The sequence below is a fragment of the Quercus suber genome, unplaced genomic scaffold, assembly GCF_002906115.3.
Source record: "Quercus suber isolate HL8 unplaced genomic scaffold, Cork oak 2.0 scaffold_762, whole genome shotgun sequence".
In the NCBI taxonomy this organism is placed as follows: domain Eukaryota; kingdom Viridiplantae; phylum Streptophyta; class Magnoliopsida; order Fagales; family Fagaceae; genus Quercus; species Quercus suber.
The window spans coordinates 75,608-85,169 of NW_027070198.1; the positions used below are offsets into that span (position 1 = coordinate 75,608).

Genomic DNA, 9,562 nt, shown 5'->3' on the forward strand with positions numbered 1-9,562 from the left:
CCTTTGCAATCTTCTATATGGCTAACATCAAGTTTTGCACCACAAATATCATAGTGCAACCTGTGCAACAACGTTAATCCCTTCTACCTTGAGACACATCTCATTAACAAACCTTCTGCTCCCCTAAGAAACAAATCTCCGTTGATCCTGAGGAAGTCTTTCATATTTGTTGGTAACTCTAACCCAACATACTTTGCTTGGGTCATTATTCTCAATAAAGGTTCTTGCTAGTCTTGAAGGAAACATAGCTCATCTTGAACTAAACCAGGTTGTTTCTTAACTCAGAGTGTCATCTTTTCTTTCTTCAATACAGACTTAGTGGCTAAGGTAGCTAACGAGTTAGCAAGCTTGTTTTCACCTTTGTTAACCACTTTGTATTCTATGAAAGTAAAGTGTTCCATGATCCTTTGCACCGTAGCTTTGTAAGCAACCAAACTAGGATTCTTTACTCCATAAATTCCCTCAAGCTGTCTTATTACCAACTCATAGTCACCAAATACCTTCAACCTCTTTATAGCCAACCTTCTGGTAGCCTTCAGCCCCACCAACAAGGCTTCATATTTTGCTTCATTGTTAGAGAAAGGAAAGTGTAGTTTATAGGCAAACGTATGCTCTTCCCTTGGTGCCTTTAAGACTACTTCTATCCCTCCTCCTTGAAACGTAAATGACCCATCCAAATACATTGACCACTCCTGCTCCTTTGTCACCATAATTTATTGTTAAGGGGGTGAAAAATCACTTGCCCTAGGAAAATTAGCCAGCAGATCAACTATTGTCTGGCCTTTGATTGTGGTTGGTCGTATGCATTCAATATCAAGGCATGATGTCAAGATGGCCCATTGCACCATTCTTCTTGATAATTGAAAACGTATGAAGAGATACTTTACGGGATTACTCTTAGTCACCAGTTGCACACGATGTCCTAGAAAGTAATGGTTGAACTTCATTACAGCAAATGCTAAAGACAAACATACTTTCTCAGCAGTTGAGTATCTTAACTCCGATCCCTTCATAAGTCTGCTAATGTAATACACTTGCTTCTCTACCCCTTCCTGCTCCTGAGCTAATAATGCTCCCAAGGATTGCTGCGTATTAGCTATGTACAATAACAAGGGTTTCTCAGGTATAAGGGCCACCATAGTGTGGGGTCTGCCAATATCATCTGAATTTTCTTGAATGCCTTTTGGCATTGATCACACCATACAAAAGCTACTTCTTTCTTTGTCTGCTTCATGAGAGGTTTTAAAATTTCATCTAGGCTTGGAATGAATCTTTTTAAATAAGAAACTTTTCCCACGAAGCTTCTCAACTCCTTCAAAGTTGTAAGAGGACTGAGGGTAGTTATTGCTTCAACCTTTGTAGGGTCCAAATGTATCCCTCTATGATGAACAAGAAATCCCAATAATTTCCCTGAAAATACCCCGAAGGCACACTTAGAGGGATTCATCCTCAAGTTATGCTCCCTGTATCTTTCAAGGACTTGTCTTAGGTGCACAAAATGCTGAATAGGATTTTTTGCTTTTACCACAAGATCATCAATGTAATCTTCCACCTGCTTATGCACCGTATCACCAAAGATCAAGGTCATAGTTCTTTGGTACATTTTACCTACATTCTTCAATCCAAAAGGCATCACCCTATAGAAGTAATTCCCAAAAAATGTCCTGAAAGCAGTTTTCGGGCATCTGCTGGGTCTGTAAGGATCTGATTATACCCACTATAACCATCTATAAAGGAAAAACGCTCATGACCAGATGCTGCGTCTACCAGAATATCAATATTAGGAAGTGGGAATTCATTCTTTGGACAAGCTTTATTGAGATCCCGAAAATCCACACAGATTCTTATCTGACCATTTTTCTTCTTTATAGAGTTAATGAGATGCAAAAGGCGAAGGGTCTAATATAAATAAATCATGAAAAACTCAATAAAAAGAAAAAGAAAAAAAGAAAGTGTAAACTCGTGTGTATATCCAAAAGAAATTAAAATAAAAAAAATAAAAGAGAGAGAGAGAGAGAGAGAGAGAGAGAGAGAGAGAGAGAGAGTATAATTTGAATCCATATATGTGTGTAATTGTATATCCAAAAGAAATTAAAATAAAAAAAATAAAAGAGAGAGAGAGAGAGAGAGAGAGAGAGAGAGAGAGAGAGAGAGTATAATTTGAATCCATATATGTGTGTAATTGTAATTTATTGAATTGTACTGTGCATATGCATGGGTTATATCCTAGTATATATATAATGAGAAATCATTACCAATTTTAGAAATGTATGATTTAAAAAAAGTGCAAGTTAATACTATGTATAATTTGAATCTTTTCTTAAAAAAAAAAATGTTTGATTTAAAAAAAGTGCAAGCTAATACTATGTATAATTGGAATCTTTAAAAAAAAAAAAAATGTAGAATCGTGATTGTTTTTAATTATACCCGTGCATATGCACAGGCTACACACTAGTTTAAATTAAAGAAGAATAAAAAAATTAAGTTAAAAAAAAAAGAATTCAATCAATTAGATGTGTTGTTCCTAATAACAATAATTGATAAATACATAATCTTCAAAATATCAATTAAATAATCACATATTACATAAATTAGAATTTACCATAAAATTAGAAAATAGTTGAGAGATATTACCTTGAGGATGCTTCAAATTAATCTCATAACATCGGAAGCTAATTATCGTCAAATTATGAATGTTTTTAGATGGTGGAGTTGAAGCATGGACTATGTCACTACCTTGAGGTGATACATGCCGTCTATGAGATTTTTGGTATAGTAGACAAACAAAATTGTGCATGCCACCCCTAGGATACAACAACTCTGCCACCTTACTAATTATCCTTACAAGCGACTGATTATCCTTACAAGTCTACAGCACTTGTAGGATAGGAATCTGTCAATAGTACTTTTCTTTTACCCAAAAACATATTTTGTAGAAAGTATGGTTGTATATATATATATATATATATGTACAAATCATCACATATATGTAAAATATTGTAAGGTTGAATTTAATCAACTAGTGTATTGGCTTTATTTCGTACCAAATTTTCTTGTAATTTAGTAATTAGTAACCATGTATTTAGGTGGGAATCATGTAAGGGTAGTGAGTGAAAGAGTGAGAGAGTATGAAGAAATGCTCGAGATTGTGCAAGAATGCAGAGACTCACGAATGACTCGCGACTGGCAAGCCGTCAAATGTAGCACACAAGTGAAGCATGCAAGAAGATGAATAGTTGTGCTAGCTGGAACACTACAGTACAAAAAGTCCAACCTGGTTGTTCTATTATCTCGTGGCTTGAACTCGTGACTCAATTAAGTTGCGAGGCCAAGCCGCCAAACCACCTTGTTTGGGAAAAACTGACTATTTGCATTCCATTCTCACCCAAGTATAAATACCCCTTATACCCACGAAATGTAGAGAGCTTCTAGAGAGAATTTTGAGAGAGAAACCCTAGAGAAAAACAAGATTGATTCATCAACAATCTTCATATAGAGACTCTTCAAATTCCTTTACTCTCATCCTCTCCATTGTTACATCCTTGAGAGGTTCTTACCCAAATCCTATTCTCACCATACCTATATATGTGAGAAGGCTATTTGGTGCTTTAGGAAGCAGTTAAGAAGGGACCAATGATTATTGGTTGATGCTATGGGTTATAGTGGAATCCGGTAAGCTAGAAAAGAAAAAGGTTCGACGCAACCTTATTGGAGTAAGAAGCTTGGAGGGCTTAGGTACTTAGGTAGATTAGGCTTGGAGGGTCTATTGCTGTTCATGTATCCCAACTACATTTTCTAGTGGGTTATTGACCCTTGGAGCGCGGTGGAGAGGTTTTACGCCGAGAGCTTTGGTTTTCTTTTATATAACACATCGTTGTGTTGTCCTTGTGTTTGCATCTCTCTTCCCTTATTCTTTGGCATTTAATTTCTGCTGTGGATGTGATTTTATTTGGTTTAGATTGTTTATCAATTCGTGTATAAGCTTATAATCATTTTTCGTATATACATTGTTTGATATAAAACTTGAATTGGTAATTTGTATTTTGGGGGTCTAAACATTCATAATGTTTTCAATGCTATTTGAACTTTCAAATATATTTGGCAAGCTCTCAAATAAAGTTGGTTGATAGAAAGAGATAGCTAAATCGGAGTTCACAAAAGGGACAATAACTTCATACACTACCTAAACCACCACACACACACACACACACACACACATATATATGAAAGCTCAACATTAAAACTACTAAAGTTTGTCTAAACCCCCAATTTTAAAATATGGCTTAATTACTTTTAATCTACTCAACTAAGTGTGGAATAAAAGTTCACCAAAATGCAATTAACCAGAATTACTACCTAGTGCATGGTGATACATAATTAAAATTTAAATGTAAAACACAAGGAGTAAGGGAAGAGAGATGCAAACACAGATAACACGACAATTCGTTATTGAAGAGGAAAATCAAAGTGCTCAGTGTAAAAACCTCTCCGCGGCCCTCCAAGCCGAAACGATCCATTAGTGAATAAATTTGGAGTATAAGGATATCAAAAAGACCCTCCAAACCTAATCTACCAAAAGTACTTGAACCCTCCAAGTTCTAGCTCCAAATGGACTTCATTGAGTCATGTCTTCACTAGTTATCTAGATCCCGCAATTATCTTCAATTGCATCCACTAAAGAATGGCTTCATCAAATGCTTTGCATAGGCACCAAAACAACTTACAACACTCAGATTGGGTGTGATATGTGTTTGGGCTAAGAATCTCTCAAAGGGTATGGAATTCAAGAGGTAGGAGTAGAGGAAAACTAAGAGAAATGTGTAGAGGATTGTGGGTGTGCAATCTCTAACTATCAAATGGATTTCTAGGGTTTTCTCTCTAAAATTCTCCTTACAATTACGTGGGTAATGTGGGATTTTATAGTGTGGGTAATGAAATAAGGAAATCACACAAAACAGGCTAGCAGTGCATTTCGCGGGTCATCTCGTGAGTTAGCCAAGTCACAATATGCCTTCTGGCACTTGACTCTTCAGCTTCTAGCATGTGCTTCTCACGAAGCCTTTTGTGGGTTGTCTACTCGTGAGTCAGTTACAAGCAAGTTGCAGGTTGCTCTATTTTTTACAGTTCTTCACCAATTTTACAAACTAACCCCTTACATTGAATTCTACAAACATACAAGGAAATGATTGAAGAAATACAATTAAATTTGACATGGAATTAAAACCAACAAAATATAACTGAAGATCATAACTTTACAATATATATAGTCAAGTGGATTTTTCTCATTTAATTCATAGTTTGAATTTAGGGACATTAACTTTAGGAAATATGTTAGGGTCATGTGTTTTGGTATTGTCAAACCATGTCAAATTATGTATCTTTTATTGAGTTTTGATGTGTATTAAAGTTGTAATTGAAGACCAAGTTGAAGACACAAATTTTGCTCAAGAAAAGGTTAAGAAAAACACGTTTTAGCAGTTTCTCAACATGTACCTTGAGAGTAGTCTCGATAGCTTTTGATGAAATCTCGAAACCAACTGCCTCCTCGTTAGAAGTCTTGATACCTCTCAATTGTTCGAGTGTTGCAAATCAACAAAAATTAGCAACGCGAAAAGACCCATAACTTATTCATTTGAAACCCGAATTGAGATTCGTTTGAATCGATGTTTAAAGGACATCATAAGACATATGTTAGTAGTATTTTTAGAGAGGGAAACTCTCTGTTTATGCAGCTAGGGTTTTGTAACCATGTTTTCTCTATTTCACCATACCGAAGAGTTTCAAAGTATATCTAAAAATTCCATTGGTGAAGAAGTTGAAGTCATAGCAACCACCACAGACTTGCTACTGTGAAGAAAACCTTCAAGAGGTTCTTGAAGACAATTAGAGGTTTCAATTATGATTGTGGGTGGAGCGTTCATATATTGAAGAGTTCAGAGGTTCTGAAGTAGTAGAAGGTTTCTGTTGTAATTTCATCTACTAGGATCATAAAGTCTAGGGAGAAAGGTTTTGTACTAGATCTGAAACTTCTCTTTATTATAGTGGATTGCTTTTTAGGAAGGTTTTCTTCCAAGTTTTTAATGTGAAACTAGTTTGTTTCATTAGTTTTCCTAGGTCATCATATATTGTCTTATTTAAAATTAACAATTTGGATTTAAAACTTGTTAATTCTATCAACTACGGTCTAAATTTTCCAACAAGTGGTATCAGAGCAAGCACACTCTAATTAGGTTTTAACCTTTGCTGTGTGATCCATTGACCGCCTGAAGGAGATCTGTTTTAAACAATCGCTAAATGGGCACCATTCGAATATTTTGTTTAGCTGGTCGATCTTATCAACCCTATCATAGGTGAGCCTCTATAAGGAGGTTCGGTTCCTTAGGTCTTTGTACAAGCCAATAGATGGAGTGCAGGTGGTCACGCTTCACTTATCTTGAAGACCTTTTCACCATATAGATTGAGGTGAGGCCTCTTGGCAAAAGCCTAGCCTTTTTACACGCTTGGCAAGCGTTACTCTTTATGGTTGGGCGATCCTTCCTATTTCTATTATAGAGACTTCCATTCCGAACCTGACTTCGCTGGATTCTGAACTCATCCAACTTGTAGATCCCCCACTTACTCCATAGGGCAACCCCGTTTGACAACTTGAAGAATACAATACAACGAGCCTTTAGCAGTGATTGAGCGTACAGATCAATCCGTCACTAGAGTCACCTCAAACGGTAATTTATCCTAACCATAAATAGAAGCCCTTCTTTATTGAAGAACAAGTCCACTACCGAATCAAGAGCAATAGCACAGCATGAGAGAGACTTCCTGTAGCCCAAAACAAAAATAGAAAATCGCTCAATTAGATAGGATGACCTACTCCTTAATTGAACCAGACTTTGCCACTCACCTTTATCCGAATCTGAATAAGGAAGAGACGGGTACAATATACGGAATAAACTGGTACAAGGAGTCCAGCTAAACCACCCAGATCAGCTTCTTTCATCAAGCAACACAACACAGCCAGGACTAACCTGAGCCCGAGTTCATATTGGTCAATTTCGGGTCAGCAAAGTGAGCATCCGACGTTTTACTTGCATATAGAAGTCAATCGGACATTCATATCATTGTGGTTAGCTCCGACTCCTTTCTTCACTTTACCCCTTTTACGAGCAGGGCCGGCTCAACAACTTTTGGGGCCTTAGGCGAAAATTTTAAATGGGGCCTTTTTATAATTAAATATTAATCAAATAATATATATATATATATTGAATTTTTTTTATTTAAAATCTATTTTTCTTGCTTTTTGAGATGCAAAATTACTAATTAAGTTTTTGTATTTAAGTTCCTCTAACATTTCTTTTTCAATTGATAAATAATTTTACCTTTAATTTCATTTGCTAATAGTTGTATCAATTCATTTTGTATATTATGTCCAAGATAATGATTATGAATTGCACCATGTTGAATACGTCGAACATGTTCTTGCATTACTGGATCAAATTCTGCAATCATTTCAATTAGACTTAAAAAATTTCCATTATTTTCTTGATAGATCTTTTCGTTTTTTCCTCGAAAGGCCAAATTATTTTTTCCAAGATTTTTTACTACAGTAATAATTCTTAACAACACTTTTTTCCAATGATCTTTCTCTTTGTTAACTTGTCCTTGGAAATTTTTATCAATTGTTTTATTTTTCAATAATCTCATTTCTAAATCAATCCAAGCATTCATGTTAGTAACATGCTCTTTGCTTGTTTCATGATTTTTAATCTTACTGCTAATATTTCTCCAATCATTAGTTCCTTCATTAGTAAGTTGATTTGTACCACTACCATGTGTTGTTGAATTAAACAACTTGCAACAAAAACAAAATGCTTTATCCAAATCTTTTGAATACACTAGCCATCTTCTATCAAATTTCTCCCCATTTGATAACTTTTTAAAATAAAATGTAGTAGAAAAATGTCTACGATCTTTATCTATAGGAAAATTTAGATCATATTCTCTAATTGGACCCTTTTCTACTAATAAATCTCTTAATTTTGTATCAATATTTTCCCATTGACTTGGATCATAGATATTATTAGTAAGTAGGTTAGTCATTTTTTCATTTTCTTCTAAATTATTTTGTTTTTCATTATCAATTATTGTTACATTAGATGTTTCAACATTATTAGGACTATTTTCATTATTCTCTTTTTGTTGTATAATTTCACTGTCTTCCAACTCTTTTTGACAAGTTTCTTGTTCATTTGTAATATTTTCACCCAAACTTTCTATTGTGTTTTTTTTAACACTAGTAACAAATTTATCCATAGATCCTTTTTGAGATTCAATTTGTTGTTCAATTTTTCTCTTTTTTAGAAGTTTTTCATATCCGGATAAATATTTTCTAGTAGACATTTATAATAGGAAAATACTTACAAATAAATAAAACACAATTTTATAATTAAAAATGATAATTTAACTAAAAGTAAAATTTAAAGTATAGAACAATAGAACCTGGTTATTCCAATTTTTCTAAAGCTGTAACCACCTTAAAACTTAAACCTGCACAAATAAAATTAATTTAATACATGGTTTAATAAATTAATTTCACTATAATACAAATGAATTGATATGATACACATCAAATTATTAATTGGTACAATAATTTATAATAATATATAAAGTATTACTGTGTCAGATTAAAAAAAAAAAAAAAAAAAAAAAAAAGGTGATAACCGGCCAGCCTGTGCTCCACATTCTATGGCTAAGCTTTAAAGAAAAAATGTGTCCAATCAATTGTCAATTTGTCATAGCAAAAAAGGGTTCAAATAGGGGCTGGGCAGAAAAGTTAATAGCATAGCAAAAAGTGAAAACGTGTCCAGTGTGAAACAAACTAAATATCTATATATAATTTAAGTTAAATGAATAGAAGACTTTTGAGTCTTCATTTTCGGAAAGACAAAAAGAAAGAGGGGAACTGGGAAGAACTGAAGAGTGAAGAAGAGTACCTGAATCTCTTGCCGACTGGTATGAAGAATCAACAAAGAAAACTTTCAAGCCAGACTGATTAATTGAGTTTATGGAAAAAGATCAAGAATCAAGATGAAGATGAAGAAAAGAAAGGTGAGACCGTAAGAATATAGATGGAGAGGCAGAGAGATGAGAGGTTTTTGTTTTGTTTTTGAAATTTATAATATCTATTTTAGCATATTTCAAGACAATTNTAATATAGCTAATCCATTTAATCTTTCTTGTGACATAGTAGACCTTAAATAAGATTTTATTAATTTTAATTTTGAAAAACTTCTTTCTGCAGATGCAACCGTAACAGGTATTGTTAGTAATATTCTATAAGCAATATATGCATTTGGAAAAGAATCTAGTCTTTTTAAATAATTAAGTACATTAATTGGAGTATTTTCATCTATTTGCACAACTTCTTTTAAAATTTTAGTTCTGAAAATAAATCTAAGCCATCAATATCATAATAAACATCATGTTTGAGAAAACTTTCAAGATTAAGACAATATTTTTTCAAACTATTATCATCTAGTACTTTTAGTTTTTCAAAATTAAATAAAAA

General features: G+C 33.8%; 1 protein-coding gene across 1 annotated transcript; it reads right to left on the reverse strand.

The window, feature by feature from the left end:
- Positions 1 to 281: 281 nt before the first annotated feature.
- LOC136064778 (uncharacterized) lies at positions 282 to 1,190 on the reverse strand. The gene is made up of 2 exons (XM_065766960.1): positions 975 to 1,190; positions 282 to 698 (listed from the first exon to the last, which is right to left on the reverse strand). Exons 1-2 carry the CDS (start codon positions 1,188 to 1,190, stop codon positions 282 to 284), a joined length of 633 nt encoding a protein of 210 aa, XP_065623032.1.
- Positions 1,191 to 9,562: the final 8,372 nt, after the last annotated feature.

What these genes read in the sequence shown, in the direction of transcription:
- LOC136064778 (XM_065766960.1), bottom strand. Translation starts at nt 1,190, where the DNA reads ATGCCAAAAGGCATTCAAGAAAATTCAGATGATATTGGCAGACCCCAC. An exon ending in GATACTCAACTGCTGAGAAA is followed by an intron (nt 699 to 974) that starts GTATGTTTGTCT and finishes ATGGTGACAAAG; the next exon opens with GAGCAGGAGTGGTCAATGTA.